The sequence below is a fragment of the Panthera tigris genome, chromosome E3 (genome assembly GCF_018350195.1).
Source record: "Panthera tigris isolate Pti1 chromosome E3, P.tigris_Pti1_mat1.1, whole genome shotgun sequence".
Taxonomy (NCBI): Eukaryota; Metazoa; Chordata; class Mammalia; order Carnivora; family Felidae; genus Panthera; species Panthera tigris.
In genome coordinates, this window is record NC_056675.1 from 6,795,518 (window position 1) to 6,815,094 (window position 19,577).

A 19,577-nucleotide genomic window follows, 5' to 3' on the forward strand; every position below is an offset into this window, starting at 1 on the left:
AGCTCAAATTGTATTTGTTAAGTGGATGTAGCTATGGCCCTCTGGTGTGGAAAAGGTATCCACTGTGAACAGGAAGGTATCGGGGTGAAAGGGTTATATAGGACTTGGAAAATGCTGTAAAGGAGATATTTATTATTCTCATTATTCTTTTTTTTAAGTTTATTTTCAGAGAGAGAAAGAGAGAGAGAGAGAGAGCACAAGCTGGGGAGAGGCAGGGAGAGAAGGAGAGAAGGAATCCCAAGCAGGTTCTGCACTGTCAATATAGAGCCCCACTTGGGGCTTGAACTCACGAACTGTAAGATCAGGACCTGAGCTGAAATCAAAGTTGGATGCTTAGCCAACTGAGCCTTCTAGGCACCCCTATTCTCATTCTTTTTTTTTTTTTTTTTTTTTTTTTTGTCTTCAAGCTTTTATTTAAGGGCAATTATCTACAATGAACTTCAGATCTTATTAAAAGCAGCCAAGTCCATGGACTGCACATGTCCTCAAAAGCAGTGATCCACTCCTCCAGCATATCTGTTCCAACTTTATCATCTTCCACTACACACTGTATTTGAAGTTTTTTGATTCCATACCCCACTGGAACTAGTTTAGAAGAGTCCCAAACCAAGCCATCTGCTTGAATGCTTCGGACGCACTCAGTTGCATATCTGTCTCATCGTCCCAAGGTTTCACGTCTAGTAAGATGGAAGACTTGGCAACAAGTGCAGGTTTTTTGGCTTTCTTTGACTCATATTGTGCAAGGCGTTCCTCTCTTAACCGCTTTGCTTCTTCACTTTCTTCCTCCTCCTCAGAACCAAAGAGATCAATGTCATCATCATCTTTACTATCTGTAGCTCCACTTCCTGTGATGCATTCCACATTAGCAGGGCCATACTTGCCCAAAGCTTTCTTCACTCCTGGAAGACTGGTCTTTTCCTTTTCGTAAAACTTGATGTGATTATACCAACATAGGACACGATACAAGTTGGCAGGTGGAGGGCCGGAGACTACTTCAAATACTGCCACGTCTGCTTGTGATGACACATACCCCTCGATGTAGCTCTTGTCTGCCAGGTAGTCGTTGAGCACCTGGAGGCCAATGGGGGTTTCAGGTCTCCAAAACCCATGGCGTGAGCTGATCCCAGAACGGGGCTGCAGTGGAGGAAAAGACGAGCATGGGGAGTGAGCGCCTTGTGCTAAGAGGGAAAAGGGTCTCATTATTCTTGAAGATACTTCCACTTTACTACTGGTGGTACTTAATAATGCTATTTAAAAAAATGTGGATACTAGAACTATTTTTTCCTTTCTTCTTGAATACCTTATTATTAATTTTAAAATATAATTTATTGTCAAGTTAGCTAACACAGTGTATACACTGTGCTCTTGGCTTCGGGAGTAGATTCCCATGATTCATCGCTTACATACAACACGCAGTGCTTATCCCAACAAGTACCCTCCTCAATGCCTATCACCCATTTTCTCCTTTCCCCCAGGCCCCCATCAACCCTCAGTTTGTTCTCTGTATTTGAGTCTCTTATGGTTTGCCTCCCTCTCTGTTTGAAACTATTTTTTCCCCTTCCCTTCCCCCATGGTCTTCTGTTAAGTTTCTCAAATTCACATGTGAGTGAAAACATATATCTGTCTTTCTCTGACTGACTTATTTCACTTAGCATAATACTCTCCAGTTCCATCCATGTTGTTGCAAATGGCAAGATTTCATTCTTTCTCATTGCCAAGTAGTATTCCATTGTATATATAAACCATATTTTTATCCATTCATCAGTTGATGGACATTTGGGCTCTTTCCATAATTTGGCTATTGTTGATAGTGCTGCTATAAATATTGGGGTACATGTGCCCCTATGAATCAGCACTTTTGTCTCCTTTGGATAAATTCCTGGTAGTGCTATTGCTAGGTCTTGGGGTAGTTCTATTTTTAGTTTTTGGGGAACCTCCACACTGTTTTCCAGCAACTGCACCAGTTTGCATTCCCACCAACAGCGCAAGAGGGTTCCTGTTTCTCCACATCTGCGCCAGCATCTGTTGTTTCCTGAGTTGTTAATTTTAGCCACTGACGGTGTAAGGTGGTATCTCAGTGTGGTTAATTTGTATTTCCCTGATGATGAGTGATGTTGAGCATTTTTTCATGTGTCAGTTGGCCATCTGGATGTCTTCTTTGGAAAAGTGTCTGTTCATGTCTTCTACCTATTTCTTCACTGGATTATTTGTTTTTTGGGTGCTGAGTTTGGTAAGTTCTTTATAGATTTTGGATACTAACCTTTTATCTGATAGGTCATTTGCAAATATCTTCTCCCATTCAGTCAGTTGCCTTTTAGTTTTGTTGATTGTTTCTGTTGCCGTGCAGAAGCTTTTTATCTTGATGATGTACCAATAGTTCATTTTTGCTTTTAATTCTCTTGCCTTTAGAGATATGTTGAGCAAGAAATTGATGCGGCTGAGGTCAAGGAGGTTGTTGCCTGTTTTCTCCTCTAGGGTTTTGATGGTTTCCTGTCTAACATTTAGGTCTTTCATTCACCTTGAGTTTATTTTTGTGTATGACATAAGAATTTAACACTTTATTTTTTAAATAGAAATTAACAGTCTGATAAGTTCACAGAATTAGGTTTATGCTGCCAAGACTGTAAAGGTGGCTGGGCTTCTGAACTTTTTATAGTTGACCTCTGTGTAGGATGAGGAAGAGAACATCCTTTTCCACTTGCCCCTCAGCAAGCGGTCTCTGGGCCAGGAATAGAGCCAGTCTGCAAAGGTGTTTGCTATGAGAGAAGGATTATCTCATCCTGTGCCCTTCCTTGGAAGAGAGGCCTCTGAGCCAGAGAGCCTTCTCACAGCCCACCAGTGAGCAAGGTCAGTTGAAGGTCTTTCATATTTATTCAGCGCTGCCCCTCTTTTTTTTTTTTCTTGTTCACTTTTTTTTTAAACCTTGGGTCCAAACCATTGTATTATTCACCATTGTAGCAAAACCATATTAAAGGAAGACTTCCCCTCCATGTTGACATCGGCTTTTCTTCACAGCATTTTTATAGGTTTGAGGTGAGATTTTCTTGCTGTTATTGTGGTTTTATGGTCAGAGACCCAAGAAAGCCTAAGTCCTTTCCTGCCAAATCATTACAACTCTTGAAGGTTCCCAAGGAAACACTATGCTCAAAGGACAATAGCAAACTTTGAGCCAGAGTACCACTTTGTGGGTGTCTGAGTTACACTCAGTAACCTCCATCGTGGACTCAGTGATCAAAAGTGAGCTGGAAAATAGTATGGGCCTACCCGCTTCCTACTCTCAGCCCCAAATCTGAATTGAGGATCGTGTGCTCGGGCATGGTGTGGAGAGAGAGAGAGGGGTGACTGGGCTTCAAGTGGGGATTCCAGGCAGACCACAAATAGAAGAGGACTAACCAGGGGCCAGGCTAGAAGGAAGGGACTTCATTCCTGGATGCTAACCCTCTAGGGTATACTGCCCTTTATAAAATATGCACCAGTGAACTCCTTAGGCTCTGACCTCCCAGATTGGTAGCTCTTTTACCTTGAAAGGGGAGAGGAAGATGTAAAACATATTGGTTAAGACTAAATCATGGGGAGAAAGGATGTAAATGTTTTTTTTCCCTGCGTTTGCCACTATTGTCATGGTCCTCATTAGCATCTATTAGCAGCATACTTTTATTGAGTCATTATTTAAAAAACTTTTTTAAATGTCTTATTTATTCTTAAGAGAGAGAGAGAGACAGAGCAGGAGCAGGTGAGTGGCAGAGCGAGAGAGGGACACAGAATCTGAAGCAGGCTCCAGGCTCTGAGCTGTCTGCACAGAGCCCAACGCGGGGCTTGAACTCACAGACTGCGAGATCATGACCTCAGCCGAAGTCGGACACTTAACCAACTAAGCCACCCAGGTGCCCCGAGTCATTATTTTAAACCAGGCACTTGATAAAGTCTTCTGAGGATGAGTTTCTTAAGATGAATAGGAGCTTTTATAAAATTTAAAAATGACCCAACCATCCTGTTTGGAGTGGAGTTGTGGTGAACACGAATCATGCAAAGCCAGATATGAAAGGGTTGAACAGCATTACAATTATATGGTGTTCCAGGAGACAGAAAATTCTCTCAGCTGGGGAGACTTGAGGTGGCTTCATGAAGGGTATGGTATTTTATCTGAGCCTGAAGGACACCTGGAAATTTGATAGAAATGGGCAAGTTGACTCTACTGGAACAGCAAAAGTAGAGACTAAAAAACACAGTGTGTTTGGTAGAATGGTGAATTTCAGATGGACTGGAGTCAAATGGCCAGTAACTACGGGGCCAGGACCAGAAGTCAGTGGTTAGGACTTTCTGTGTAATGCTCTATCAAGTTCTACCATACCCCTTGCAGCCTGTCTAGGTGTTCAGTTGAGATATCACTGTAAGCATCCCTAATGCGAGTATACAGAGCTATGGAACCCTACCCAGCAGCATCCAAAGCCAAGAGTGGGATGGCTTTGAGGACAATCAAGTCTGTCCCCAGAGCTAGATTCAACCCACAATGTGGGGATGATGGTTGAGGAAGTGGGGGTACAGCAGAAGAGTTTAGAAATTGGGATGCATGAAGGTTAAGGATTTGAGGAACAGAGGGTGCATGGGAGCTCTGAGAGGGCATCCCTTTGGCACAGGCTATCAGCACAGGCCACAGATTCTTTTTTCACATGGACTTCTCTGGAAGGTCTTCAGACAAAGCTAATTTGCATCTGTTTATGTGGTTCTGTCTTTAGGGGAGAGGTTATGCCCCTCACCATGTTTGGGCAGTTTGAGCAAAGCCCAAGAAGGAACTTGCGAATTACTTATGGAGAAATGAGAGGACTTCCTGGCCATGGTGACCCAAGACAATTAAGTCTATGTTTCTCTAGCCTTCTATATGTGGAGCCTGTCTCTAATTCATCCCCTTCCCAGCACAAAGGCCCTAAGAGGGGTCTTTGCTGTCACAGCCCACAGGATAAAGCCTTTATACTGAACAGTTTTCTTGTGGCTCCCTTCATGTCCTTGTTTCTCAGGCAGTAAATGAAGGGGTTCAGCATGGGTGTGACCACCATATATATCACTGGAGCCAGTGAATCCTTGTCAGTTGAATGGGATGATGAGGGACTCAAGTAGACCCCCGTGATAGTCCCATAGAAGAGGGTGACTACAGCGAGATGAGAACCACAGGTAGAAAAGGCCTTTTGTTTGCCCTGGGTAGATGGGACCTTAAGCACAGCAGACACAATGTGGGTGTAGGACACAAGAATGGCGAGGAAAGGAATTAGGACAATCAAACCCCCCACCAGCAGAATCATGAGCTGGTTGAGCTGTGTATTGGAACAGGATAGCTGGAGCAGGGGAATGAGGTCACAAAAGAAGTAAGGGATGACGTTGCTGGCACAGAACTCCAGCCGAGCCATGAGGACAGTATGTAGCAGGGAGTGGAGGTTGGCGATGAGCCAGGAGCTCCCCAGCATCAGGGCACAGATTTGCAGACTCATCATGGTGGAATAGTGAAGGGGGTGGCAGATGGCCACATAACGGTCATAAGCCATTGCCATCAGGAGAAAGTTGTCCATGTTGGCAAGCAAAATGCAGAAGTAGATCTGGGTTAGGCAGCCACAATAAGAAATGGACTGAGTCTGCATCTGGATGTTCACAAGCATCTTAGGGACTGTGGAGGAGATGAAGCAGAAATCCACAAGGGACAGGTTGCTGAGGAAGAAGTACATGGGTGTGTGGAGGTGGGAGTCTGAACCAATGGCCAGGATGATGAGCAAGTTCCCTGCTGCCCCGACCAGGTACATGACAAGGAAGAGCCCAAAGATCAGATCTTGCCTTTCGGGCTGGGTGGAGAGCCCTAGGAGGATGAACTCAGAGGCACTTGTGTAGTTTTCTTCCTCCATGGTTGCCTGGTCCTGCTGGGAGATCAGATCAGGCACAGGCTATATGGAGCAGGGGGTGGCACCCGTGCCTCCCTTTTTTCCTCATACAACTCCTCAGCTCACATCTGGCCAACTCACATCTCTGTTCATTTGGTACAAACTCCAAAGAAAGCTCTCCACCTACCATAGGAAAAGCTTCAACCAGGCAGTCTTATCGTCCCAACAGATCCCAAAGTCAGGGTTTTAATTATTCACTAGCAAAATGCTGCTGATCTGGAACGGTGCAAAGCCCCATCTGCCATCCCTCAAAAGAGAATCCTTGTGACATATGGCCAGGTACTCAGTGGTGCCCCCCAAATTTCTGTCATACTCATTTTTTGATCTGAGCAACTAATGTTACCTCACTATTAAATAAAGAACCATAGGGGTTCTTTGGGTTCTTTGGGTGGCTCGGTCGGTTAAGCATCTGACTTCAGCTCAGGTCATGATCATGTAGCTCGTGGGTTCGAGCCACACGTCGGGCTCTGTGCCAACAGCTCAGATCCTGGGGCCTGTTTCAGATTTTCTGTCTCCCTCTCTCTATGCCCCTCCCCTACTCCTGCTCTGTCTCTCAAAAATAAACATTTATTATTTTTTTTAATTTAATTTAATTTAATTTTTTTAGTGTTTATTTCTGAGACAGAGACAGAGCATGAACGGGGGAGGAAGAGAGAGAGAGGGAGACACAGAATCTGAAGCAGGCTCCCGGCTCTGAGCTGTCAGCACAGAGCCTGACACGGGGCTCGAACTCCCAGACTGTGAGATTGTGACCTGAGCCAAAGTCGATCACTCAACCGACTGAGCCACCCAGGTGCCCCTCAAAAATAAACATTTAAAAATTAAAAAAAAAAACTATAAAAACACAGTTTCTTCTTATTCCCAATAAGGTTGCCACCTGAAGGCCCTTCCTCTACAGAATTCTGGAACCACAATGGCGCATATATAGAACCAGAGGGTATTATTTGTACATACCTTCCTTCCCCTCAAATACTTTGTCTCCCTTTGTTCCTCCAGTCAAATATAGCCTGGGGCTTAGGGTGCCCTGGCTGATTTGTCACTGGCTCTGGGTCACCTTGGTCCTGGTGATGATGTGGATGGAGTACATCAGGACAAACCTGGACTAAAGAGCCTGCTGACTGGGACAGCTCAGCCAGCCCTTTTGTCTGGGCTTATCCAGGAAGGGACTTGCTCTGGTGAGTGAGAGTTGCCCCTGCGGATAACAAAGAGAAACTTCTACAAGTGTGACATTGCCCAAAGGAATAAAGTTGACGGAAAGGAAACAGAAGGACCCCACTAAACAGTGTGAGCTCAGTTGAAGTTTCATTAGATATAATATTAATTATTTCCCACTGCTTCACAAGACATAGTTGGGATTTGCGGTCCTATGAGAACGTAAATCACAAAAAGGGAGAGAGGATACTTGAGTCGGTGTCTTGACTGGGGATGGGGGAAGAGCTGATGAGGGAAATCAGTCTGGAAAAGCTTGGGGGTAGTATTGTGGTCCACTGGGGGAACTGGGTAGGGAGTGACAGGGGGAAGCTGTCTTGGGAGGTTGCCTTCATCCATGCCTCCACTTTGCTGAGGCAGAGCCTGCTAGGAGCAAAGGAACTTACCAGTGCAGCTGAGGAGGGTAAAGGAGGGATGGAGATTTTGGTCTGCTGCAGATCTCAGTTGAGTTCTTGGCCTGTGTTGAGAGAGCTGTTCCTTAGTGTGGAAGCTAAATGTCCTCCTTCAATTTCACTGCTTTGATTTTCTCCAAAAGACCAAAAAAGCACTACCAGGTGAACTTAGACTTGGGGCATTTGGGTCAGGGCCTCCTGGAATGGCCAGCACTAGGGCAGGAGAAGAGATATGTTGAGCAGCTTGGTGGGGCAGGGGCATGGTGGGGAGAATCATCTGTACTGGGTGTACTGGGAGAAATCTCCTCTGAGACTGGGACCATCAGTGTGTGTAGTGGCAAAAGCTCTATCCCTTCCTTGTCTAATACTCCTTTCAAACCAAAGTGGCACCATCCTATTTTCCTTCCAAGCCTCCACTTCCCCAGAGATGTGGGAGAAAAAAAAATTCTTGTTACAACTTCCCACTTGTTAGGAAGGTACTCTTCCCAAGTGCTCCTATTTGAAGAAAACTGAAGTTAAGAGAGTCTAACTTAAAATGAAAAGGGTTTTTCTCCTAGCTTCTGAATCATTCCTGTCAGCATGCAGACATCACCCAGTTTTAAAAATCCACTCTTGACCCACATTCCCTCCATCCTTGGGGCTATCAGGTTACCTTTCTACTCCCCCTTTCCACAAAAGTCCTCAAACTGTGGCCAGGATACATTCCCCATTCCCTTCTTCCCATTCACTCATGAAGCCCCCTTCTCAGGCTTCCCCACAATCCACAAAACATCTTTGGTCAAGGCCACCATTGCCACATCTAAGGTTGGTTCTCAGGCTCCATCTTACTAAACGAAAAAGCCATAGTTGGCATGGTTGGTCACTCCCACCGTCTGGAAATATGCTCTCCACTGGGTTTCAAAACACAGTTTTGTTGTGGCACCTCTCCTGCCTCACTGGTTTCTTACTTACTGTCCTTCTCATCCTTCTGACCTGCACCAATTGGGATGTGCCATTGACTCTCAAGCCCCATCTCTTCTCTGTACACTCATGCCTGAAGTGGTCTCAGTAGTCCCAAAGCTTCAAATGCCATCCAAATTTCTCTTTCCAGTTTGGGATTTTCCCCCTTGAACTTCAAACCTAGGTATGTCTAACTGCCTACTCCTCATGTCCATTTAGGTGTCCAATAGGCATCTCAGATTGTCCAGAACCGTGCCGCTGATCTTCCCTTCTTCCAGCCCGCTGCCACCTCGTTCATCCTCATCTTACTATTTTAATTGCTCAAGCCAAAACCTCAGCACCACCTCTCACTCCTCTTTTGTTTTACTCTCCTTATCCAGTGTGTTGGCAAATTCTGTCATCTCTAACTTTGAAATATATCCAGAATGGTACTTTTTCTCTCTGTTCCCTGCTACTTTCCTAGCCCAAACAATCATTATTTCCATCCAGATTATTAAAATAGTTTCTTAGCTGGGTTCTGTTTCTATCCTTACCCTACCCTCGACATTGTTTCTACAAGGCCACCAGAGGGAAAATTAATAAATATGAGTCAGATTGTTATTTCTCTGTTCAAAATCCTCCAATGGCTCCCCATCTCACTTGGGACAAAACCCACAGTCGTTGCCAAATCCTCAGGGCTATGCATGACCCAGACCTTTGCCCTTCCCCTGATCTCACCTCCTTCTGTTGCCCCCTCACTTTCCATAGGCTGGCCACCAGGGCCTTCTCACCCAACCTGAACATGTCAAACATGTCCCTACCTCAGGGTCCTTGTACTTGTTATACAACTGTCTGGAATTCTCTTCCCTCAGTCCTTTACTGCATTCCAATTTCTGCTCAAATGTGATCTCTGCTCAGGGTTCCCGCAACCACCTATCTAAAATAGTGCCCCTTTCTGTCTTGCCCCTTGTTTTGCTTTGTTTTTATTCTCAGCATCATTTATTGTGTGTCTGTCTATCTATCTATCTATCTATCAATCTATCTATCTATCATCCATCTATCATTCTGTTTCTCTAGTATATAAGCCAATGAGGGCAGGAACTTTATTTTTATGTATTATTGTATCCCCAGTTTCTAGAACCATGCCTGGACTAAAGGAGACACTCAGTTGTTTTTATGCAGTTGTTGAATGAAGGGATAACTGTTCTTAATGTTCCCCTTTGTGACCATATGTCCTTGAGATTGGGTGAGACCTTAAATATAGTCCTCATTCACCTGATATCAACCTCCTGTCTCTCAGACGTCACTCATATTAACTTATCACCTGTATTGTTTCCTTAATACTGTTATTTAACTCACTAATTTTGTTAAGTGGAATTCATTTATTAAAAATGAAAATTTGCACTCCATGATACAGAAGAAAACAATATCACTTGCTGAATTTTAGCTAGATGCTATTACCTGTAGAGAGTTCTGAGTCTTAAACCTACCTTTTCTTGGTTAAAAAAGGAGAATGTAAAGTCCTAGGGAGGAGTTAAAGAAATGGCACTTGAGTATTTCTCAGAGAGGTAGTCTGAAGGGTTGAGGGAGAACTCAAAAAGGAATCAGTTTCTCACCATGTGATTTGATACTATTTGTCTCCATCTTTGTAAGCCACTGAATGCCAAACCCTCAGACCCCTGTAGATACAGCCTCCACACTGCAGGACACACTGCCCTGCATACCTAGACTCATACATCTATTCACTTAGGTCACTCATCCATACATACCTAGACTCGTACATCTATTCACTGAGGTCTGGTCCTTGGGCAGCCAGCACACAGAATGGCCTGAATCTCTCTCTGGTGACCACAGCAGCTCTGGGGTTTGTGTTGGCTTCAATACCAGACCTGTTTTGTGAGAGCCCAAGGGGTGGAGAAAGTGCTTGTCTTTGACTTTGGAGTCCTCATGTTTAATTTTATCCAGTGATTGAACCATAGTGAACTTTGCTTAAATAATTTAGAAGGGGAAACAAGTTAAAATACAGATAATAAAACTAAAAACAAATGATGCAGAAAAAGAATTTAAGCAGAAGTCTTTTAATTGATTCTTTGAAAAAGAATTGATAAAAAAAAGAATTGATAATGTCAATTTTGACAAACAAATGAGAATGAAAATTAGAATGAAGCCATGTTAATTGCTAGTGCAAAAGATTTACATTTAGGTGCTCCTGGGTGACTCAGTTGATTATGCCCCACATTGGGCTCCATGCTGATAGCATGGAGCCTGCTTGGGATTCTCTCTCTCACTTTCTCTCTACCTCTCCCCCGCTTGTACCCTTTCCCTGTCAAAAAAATAAGTAAATAGACATTAAAAAAAAAAGAAAAAAAAAGGTTCATATTTAAGTGGACTATTATTTTCAATTAGAGGCTAACATATCTTATCAAATAAAGTAGATGGCTACCTACATATATACAGTAGCCCCAAAGATGCAAAAAGAATTAGCATGCATATAACAAGAACAGAGAAAGGAATACAAAGTTATTAAATAGTTTCTAGGAGCTTCTGACTCCGATGAAGAAAATGTGCTTTCTTTTTCTTTTTTTTTATTTTTGAGAGAGAGAGAGAGAATGGGGGAAAGGGGAAGAGGGAGGGAGGGAAGGGGAGGAGAGAGAGAGAGAGAGAGAGAGAGAGAGAGAGAGAGAGAGAGAGAATATCTTAAGCAGGCTCCATGCTCAGTGCAGTGCCTGACATGGTGGCTCTTATCTCTTGACTGTGAGATCATGCCTGAGCTGAAACCAAGAATCAGATGCTTAGCCAGTTGAGCCACTCAGGCACCCTGACAAATGGTGTATTTAAAAACAAGAGCTGGGTCTCCTGGGTGGCTCAGTTGCTTAAGCGTCTGACTTCAGCTCAGGTCATGATCTCACAGTTCATGAGTTCAAGCCCCGCATAGGGCTCTGTGTTGACAGCTCAGAGCCTGGAACCTGCTTCAGATTCTGTGTCTCCCTCTCTCTGCCTCTTCTCCACTCACACTCTGTCTGTCTGTCTGTCTGTCTCTAAAGTAAATAAACATTAAAATAGAATAAAAATGAGTCAACATTATGTTCATTGAAGACTTACACTTTTCCTTCAAAAGAACAAAATGTGGATGTTCTCTGTTTTCATTCCTTATTTAATATTTAGCTGAAAATGCTGGCAATGGCTATCAGAAAAGAAAAAAAACACATACCCTTTTTTCCCAAAATATCTAATAGCTAAGCTATTAAAAGAAATGAAGTCAGTGATGAAAATAAAGTTAGCTGAACAAAGTTGCAGAGTATAATGTCACACAAAAATTGGTAAATTGCTTACTGACATAGCAACAATAAATAAACACCAAAAAAAAAGATGAAAAGGTGATTTCATTCCCACCAATGATGAATTTGAATATTTGGATTTTAATCAATTTGGGAAATGAAATATTTGTTCAAAGAAAATTATAATGGATAAAGTAAAGGAACATATAGAAGGAAATTTAAGAAGACACAAAGAAATGGAAAAATATTCCATGCTCATGGATTGGAAGAATAAATATTGTTAAAATGTCAGTACTGTGCAAAGCAATCTACACATTCAGTGCAATCCCAATCAAAATTATACTGGCATTCTTCTCGAAGCTAGAACAAGCAATCCTAAAATTTGTATGGAACCACAAAAGACCCCAAATAGCCAAAGTAATGTTGAAAAAGAAAACCAAAGCAGGAGGCATCACAGTCCCAGACTTTAGCCTCTACTACAAACCTGTAATCATCAAGACGGTATGGTATTGGTACAAAAACAGACACATAGATCAATGGCATAGAATACAGAAGACAGAATTGGACCCATAAATGTATGGCCAACTAATCTTTGACAAAGCAGGAAAGAGTATCCAATGGAAAAAAGACAGTCTCTTTAACAGATGGTGCTGGGAGAACTGGACAGCAACACGCAGAAGAATGAAACTAGGCCACTTTCTTACACCATACACAAAAATAAACTCAAGATGGATGAAAGACCTAAATGTGAGACAGGAAACCATCAAAACCCTAGAGGAGAAAAAAGGAAACAACCTCTCTGACCTCAGCTGCAGCAATTTCTTGCTTGACACATCTCCAAAGGCAAGGGAATTAAAAGCAAAAATGAACTATTGGGACCACATCAAGATAAAAAGCTTCTGCACCGCAAAGGAAACAATCAACAAAACTAAAAGGCAACTGACTGAATGGGAGAAGATATTTGCAAATGACACATATCCAGGGTTAGTATCCAAAATCTATAAAGAACTTACCAAACTCAACACCTGAAAAAAAAAAAAAACCAGTGAAGAAGTGGGCAGAAGACATGAATAGACACTTTTCCAGAGAAGACATCCAGATGGCCAACAGGCACATGAAAAGATGCTCAATGTCATCAACATCAGGGAAATACAAATCAAAACCACACTGAGATACTATCTCACACTGTCAGAGTGGCTAAAATTAACAACTAAGGAAACAACTGATGCTGGCACAGATGTGGAGAAACGAGAACCCTCTTGCACTGTTGGCGGAAATGCAAACTGGTGCAGCTGCTCTGGAAAACAGTATGGAGGTTCCCCCAAAATTTTAAAATAGAACTACCCTATGACCTAGCAATAACACTACTAGGAATTTATCCAAAAGAGACAGGAGTGTTGATTCATAGGGGCACATATACCCCAATGTTTATAGCAGAGCTTTCAACAATAGCCAAATTATGGAAAGAGCGTAAATGTCCAACTGATGAATGGATAAGGAAGATGTGGTTTATATATACAATGGAGTACTACTTGGCAATGAGAAAAAATGAAATCACACCATTTGCAGCAATGTGGATGGAACTGGAGAGTATTAAGCTAAGTGAAATAAGTCAGTCAGAGAAAGACAGATATCATATGTTTTCACTCATATGTGGAACTTGAGAAACTTAACAGAAGACCATGGGGGAAGGGAAAGGGAAAAGATAGTTACAGAGAGGGAGAGAGGCAAACCATAGGAGACTATTAAATACAGAGAACAAACTGAGGGTTGATGGGGCAAGTTGGGGAGAGGGGAAATTCGGTGATGAGCATTGAGGAGGGCACTTGTTGGGATGAGCACTGGGTGTTGTATGTAAGCGATGAATCACGGGAATCTACCCCCAAAACCAAGAGCACACTGTACACACTGTATGTTAGCCAATTTGACAATAAATTATGTTAAAAAAATAAAAATAAATAATTTTTTTGAGCCACTCTAAAAAAAAGAGAAACATACGAAATAGAAATCTATTCTAATTGAAAGGTTTTAATTAACTCGGTTGATCATGCTTCTAAGTAAGTATATAGATATGTTATTAATAATAAATAAATATATACTCTATAGCAGGCACTGTACCAAGTGCTTAAACATTAGTTTTTAATTTTTAACCCAAAGTCTATAGCTTTGCAACTGTGATGTCAATGCAAGAAAATATCAGACAGGTATTAAAAGTGAAAAAAATGTGTCAATTGCTGGATATTTGTTTTTGACATAGACCTTAAAAGCAGAACATAAGATAGCATGTACATACAGACAACATTTATGTACATCTGCCAACAAAAATATTAATTTGGAGGGTGATGGGAATAGTTTGAGGCTTAATTTCTGTTAGTTTTTTCCCTGCTAAATTGCTTACATTAAAGATGATGTGAGAATTAGGCCATTGTAGGCAGTCACTTGCTCTGCTTCTGAGATTGTCTTGGTGCCAGCAAACATTTTCAGATGTCTCTGCCAAGGATAAGCATTAGAAGGGGTTGGATAGTTGGGAACGAGAGTGGGGTTGAGATAGGTTGTCCAGGAATCTAATTCTATTTGATTTTAGGAAGTCTGTACTCTACTTTGTTGTCTGTAAAGTTATGGGCTTGGATCCTTGCGTGGTTTCCAAGGTTCCTACAGGTCTCTGATTCTACTTGTCTTTGAGAAGTGGAGGAGTAGTAGTCTTTAGGCTTACATATTTTGGGGCATTGAGAGAGGAGTGTCTTCTCCCATTGTCACTGACCTGTTCAGTTGGTCTGATTTCTGCTAAGCCCACCCAAGGATGCCACCTCCTCCTGAGTTACTTCTCACTAAAGAGGGACAGATGGCCCACAGCAGCCTAGAGCTGGAGACCCAAGCCTGGGCCCCATTAGAAGTAAGATGAGGAACAAGCGTGTGGGTGGAAAGTGAGTTGAGCAAGGAGGCTGAGAGCAGGGCTTATTCCCTGATTCTTGGGCCAAGGAGAGATGTATGGGGCTCATACCTGGATTATTTGCAGGGCTGCTCTTGGCCTCTTTGGGAGCAATACTCAGTGGGCATTGTTAAAAAACAAATGTTCAATAATTACCTTGGGTTTGGCTGGGCCCAGTTCTCCTGGACTCCAGACACAGCATCTCCTTAGGGTTTTTATACTGGAAAATTATTACTTCCAGTGGTTTAATTTGTTACTTTTGTCTACAGGAAAAGTCTTAACATTTTTCTTACTTTTTATCATGAGTCCAGGGAATTTTTCTTGTTTATTCAATAAGATCAGAATTTAATGTTCATGTTGATAGTCACTTAAAAAAATTATGATGAAATGCACATAACATCAAATTTACCATCTTAACCATTTTTTAAAAAGACTATTTTTATTCTGTGTCTCCCTCTCTGCCCCACCCCTGCTCATGCTCTGTCCTTCTCTTTCTCTCAAAAATAAATAAACATTAAAATACTTTGTTTTTTAAAACTAATCTATACACCCAAACTGGGGCTCAAACTTACAACCCTGAGATCAAGGGTCGCATCCTTTATGGGCACCTGGGTGGTTCAGTTGGTTGAGCATCTGACTCTGGATTTTGGCTGAGGTCATGATCCCAGGGTTATAAGATCAAGCCTCATACCAGGCTCTGTGCTGAGTGTGGAGATTCTCTGCTTGGGATTCTCTTTGGCCCTCTCCCTCTGCCCCTCCCCCACTCACATGTGTGTGTGCGCTTTCTCTCTCTCTCTCAAAAAAAAAAAAGTATCACATACTCTACTGGCTGAGCCAGCTGGGTGCCCCCATCTTAACCATTTTTTTCATGTGCATTTCAGTAGTGTTAAGTACATTCATATTGTGTGTAACTAATCTCCAGAATTCTTTTCATCTTCTCAAGCTGAAACCCTGTACCCATTAAATAATTCCCCATTCTTCCCTTTCTCAGCCCCCTGGCAACCACCACAGTACTTTCTGTCTCTGTGAATTTGCCTACTCTAGGTACCTCATATAAGTAGAATCATATAGAATTGATCCTTTTGTGACTGGCTTATTTTACTTAGTATAATCTCCTTAAGGTCCATCAATGTTGCAGCATGTATCAGGATTTTCTTCCTTTTTAAGGTGGAATAATGTTCCATTGTATACATATAGCCCATTGTCTTTCTTTATCTGTTGATGGACACTTGGTTTGCTTCTGTGTTTTGGCGATTGTGAACAGTACTGCCATGAACATGGGTGTACAAATATCTCCTTGAGATACTGCTTTCAGTTCTTTTGGGTATATACCCAGAAATAGAATTTCTGGATCATGCAGTAGTTTGATTCTTAATTTTTTGAGGAATCTCCATACTGTTTTTCCATAGCAGATGCACCATTTTACATTCCCAACAGTGTACAAAGTTTCCGTTTTCTTCATATTCTCATCAACACTTATTTTCTGTCCCACCCCCACTTATTAAAGTTTATTAGGAACAAATAAATGAATATGCAGAGGAAACATCAGTAAACATAAAATACATGTGCAACATTGAGGGAATCACAGATAACAGTGTTAGCAAGTATATGTGAGTATGGGGGGGGTGCTGTAACTTGGATACTTTTACACATGAACTTATGGTCAAGAGACTAAAACTTGTCAGAGGGAACTCAGGCATCAGCACAAGTTTAAATGGCATGAATTTAGTGGTGGTAGGTCTAAGGAGAGATGTGATACCATATTCCTGAGATTTCTCCCTAATTATGATTTTTGGTTTTTGTTTGTTTCTTCCCTCTGTGCATGAATAATTTTATTTTTAATTTCTATCCCAGAGGTGTAGAACATGAATGTATAAACACCTCCTCAGGGAAGATAGTTTATTCTAAGGTAGAATTGCTTCTGTCTCCTAAGGACCTTTCCTTATTTATTTTTTAATTTTTTAGGGAAATTGCATATTTTTTATTAACAGTCAGATACACATGATTGTTTATATGTTTATTCCTTTATTTTTTTTATTAAATATAATTTATTGTCAAATTGGTTTCTATACAACACCCAGTGCTCATCACAACAGGTGCCCTCCTCAATGCCCATCATCCACTTTCCCCTTTCCCCCACCCTCTATCAACCCTCAGTTTGTTCTCAGTATTTAAGATTCTTTTATGGTTTGCCTCCTTCCCTGTCTGTAACTTTTTTTCCCTCTTCCCCTCCCCCATGGACTTCTGTTAAGTTTCTCAAGATCCACATATGAGTGAAAACATATGATATCTGTCTTTCTCTGACTGACTTATTTCACTTAGCATAACACTCTCCAGTTCCATCCACGTTGCTACAAATGGCCAGATTTCATTCTTTCTCGTTGCCAAGTAGTATTCCATTGTATATATAAACCACATCTTCTTTATCCATTCATCAGTTGATGGACATTTAGGCTCTTTCCATAATTTGGCTGTTGTTGAAAGTGCTGCTATAAACATTGGAGTACCAGTGCCCCTGTGCATTAGCACTCCTGTATCCCTTGGGTAAATTCCTCGCAGTGCTATTGCTGGGTCATAGGGTAGATCTATTTTTAATTTTTTGAGGAACCTCCACACTGTCTTCCAGAGTGGCTGAACCAGTTTGCATTTCCACCAGCAGTGCAAGAGGGTTCCCGTTTCTCCACTTCCTTGCCAGCATCTATAGTTTCCTTATTCGTTCACTTTAGCCACTCTGACTGGCATGACGTGGTATTTCAGTGTGGTTTTGATTTGTATTTCCCTAATGAGGAGTGATGTTGAGCATCTTTTCATGTGCCTGTTGGCCATGTGGATGTCTTCTTTAGAAAAGTGTCTATTCATGTTTTCTGCCCATTTCTTCACTGGATTATTTGTTTTTCAGGTGTGGAGTTTGGTGAGTTCTTTATATATTTTGGATACTAGCCCTTTGTCCTATATGTCATTTGCAAATATCTTCTCCCATTCAGTCAGTTGCCTTTTAGTTTTGTTGATTGTTTCCTTTGCGGTGCAGAAGCTTTTTATCTTGATGTGGTCCCAATAGTTCATTTTTGCTTTTAATTCCCTTGCCTTTGGAGATGTGTCAAGCAAGAAATTGCTGCAGCTGAGGTCAGAGAGGTTGTTTCCTTTTTTCTCCTCTAGGGTTTTGATGGTTTCCTGTCTCACATTTAGGTCTTTCATCCATCTTGAGTTTATTTTTGTGTATGGTGTAAGAAAGTGGCCTAGTTTCATTCTTCTGCGTGTTGCTGTCCAGTTCTCCCAGCACCATCTGTTAAAGAGACTGCCTTTTTTCCAGTGGATATTCTTTCCTGCTTTGTCAAAGATTAGTTGGCCATACATTTGTGGGTCCAATTCTGTCTTCTGTATTCTGTTCCATTAGTCTATGTGTCTGTTTTTGTACCAATACCATACTGTCTTGATGATTACAGGTTTGTAGTAGAGGCTAAAGTCTGGGATTATGATGCCTCCTGCTTTGGTTTTCTTTTTCGACATTACTTTGGCTATTTGGGGTCTTTTGTGGTTCCATACAAATTTTAGGATTGCTTGTTCTTGCTTCGAGAAGAATGCTGGTGCAATTTTGATTGGGATTGCATTGAATGTGTAGATTGCTTGGGTAGTATTGACATTTTATTTATTTATTTTAATGTTTTTAAAATGTATTTTGAGAGAGAGAGAGCAGAGGAGAGTCAGAGAGAGAGGGAGTGAGAACCCAAGCAGGCTCCACCCTGTCAGTGTAGAGCCTGACGTGGGGCTTGAACTCATGACCATGAGATCATGACCTGAGCTGAAACCAGGAGTCAGATACTTAACCAACTGAGCCACCCAGGCACCCCGGTATTGACATTTTAACAATATTTATTCTTCCAATCCATGAGCATGGAATATTTTCTCATTTCTTTGTGCCTTCTTCAATTTCCTTCATAAGCTTTCTATAGTTTTCAGCATACAGATCTTTTACATCTTTTACATAAATCTAGGTTTATTCCTAGGTATTTTATGAATCTTGGTGCAATTGTGAATGGGATAAGTTTCTTTATTTCTCTTTCTGTTGCTTCATTATTGGTGTATAAAAATGCAGCTGATTTCTGTAAATTGATTTTGTATCCTGTGACTTTGCTGAATTCATATATCAGTTCTAACAGACTTTTGGTGGAACATATTGGGTTTTCCATGTAGAGTGTCATGTCATGTATAAAAAGTGAAAGCTTGACTTCATCTTTGCCAATTTTGATGCCTTTAATTTCCTTTTGTTGTCTGATTGCTGATGCTAGAACTTCCAACGCTATGTTAAACGACAGTAATGAGAGTGGACATGCCTGTCGTGTTCCTGATCTCAGGGGGAAAGCTCTCAGTTTTTCCCCATTGAGGATGATATCAGCTGTGGGCTTTTCATAAATGGCTTTTATGATGTTTAATTATGTTCCTTCTATCCCGACTTCTCGAGGGCTTTTATTAAGAAAAGATGCTGTATTTTGTCAAATGCTTTTTCTGCATCTACTAATAGGATCATATGGTTATTATCTTTTCTTTTATTAATGTGAGGTATCACATTGATTGATTTGCAAATATTGAACCAGCCCAGCAGCCCAGGAATGAATCCCACTTGATCATGGTGAATAATTCTTTTTATATGCTGTCTAATTCGATTTGCTAGTATCTTGTTGATAATTTTTGCATCCGTATTTATCAGGGATATTGGCCTATAGTTCTCTTCTTTTTACTGGGCCTCTGTCTGGTTTGGGAATCAAAGTAATGCTGGCTTCATAGAATGAGTCTGGAAGTTTTCCTTCCCTTTCTAGTTTTTGGAATAGCTTGAGAAGGATAGGTATTACCTCTACTTTAAATGTCTGGTAGAATTCCCCAGGGAAGTCACCTGGTTCTGGACTCTTATTTGTTGGGAGATTTTTGATAA

At 41.5% G+C, this 19,577-nt stretch overlaps 2 protein-coding genes and 1 pseudogene across 3 annotated transcripts in view; 1 reads left to right on the top strand and 2 right to left on the bottom strand.

Annotated features, from left to right (window-relative positions):
* Window positions 1-440: 440 nt before the first annotated feature.
* LOC102957103 lies at window positions 441-1,109 on the bottom strand (annotated as a pseudogene).
* A 3,834-nt stretch (window positions 1,110-4,943) lies between these two features.
* LOC102972737 (olfactory receptor 1F12-like) lies at window positions 4,944-6,155 on the bottom strand. Its single transcript, XM_007081120.2, has one exon. The coding sequence runs from the start codon at window positions 5,886-5,888 to the stop codon at window positions 4,944-4,946; it is 945 nt and encodes a 314-aa protein (XP_007081182.1). The 5' UTR covers window positions 5,889-6,155.
* CYP3A131 (cytochrome P450 3A12) overlaps window positions 5,761-19,577 on the top strand; it is a 109,972-nt gene continuing 96,155 nt past the window's right edge. For both annotated transcript variants that reach the window (XM_042971975.1, XM_042971972.1), the window contains exon 1: window positions 5,761-5,783. The gene's annotated coding sequence lies outside the window, so the exon portion shown is untranslated. The remainder of the gene's footprint in view (window positions 5,784-19,577) is intronic.

Bases quoted from the DNA above. Each gene is read 5' to 3' on its own strand.
- LOC102972737 (XM_007081120.2), bottom strand. From the start codon at position 5,888: ATGGAGGAAGAAAACTACACAAGTGCCTCTGAGTTCATCCTCCTAGGG.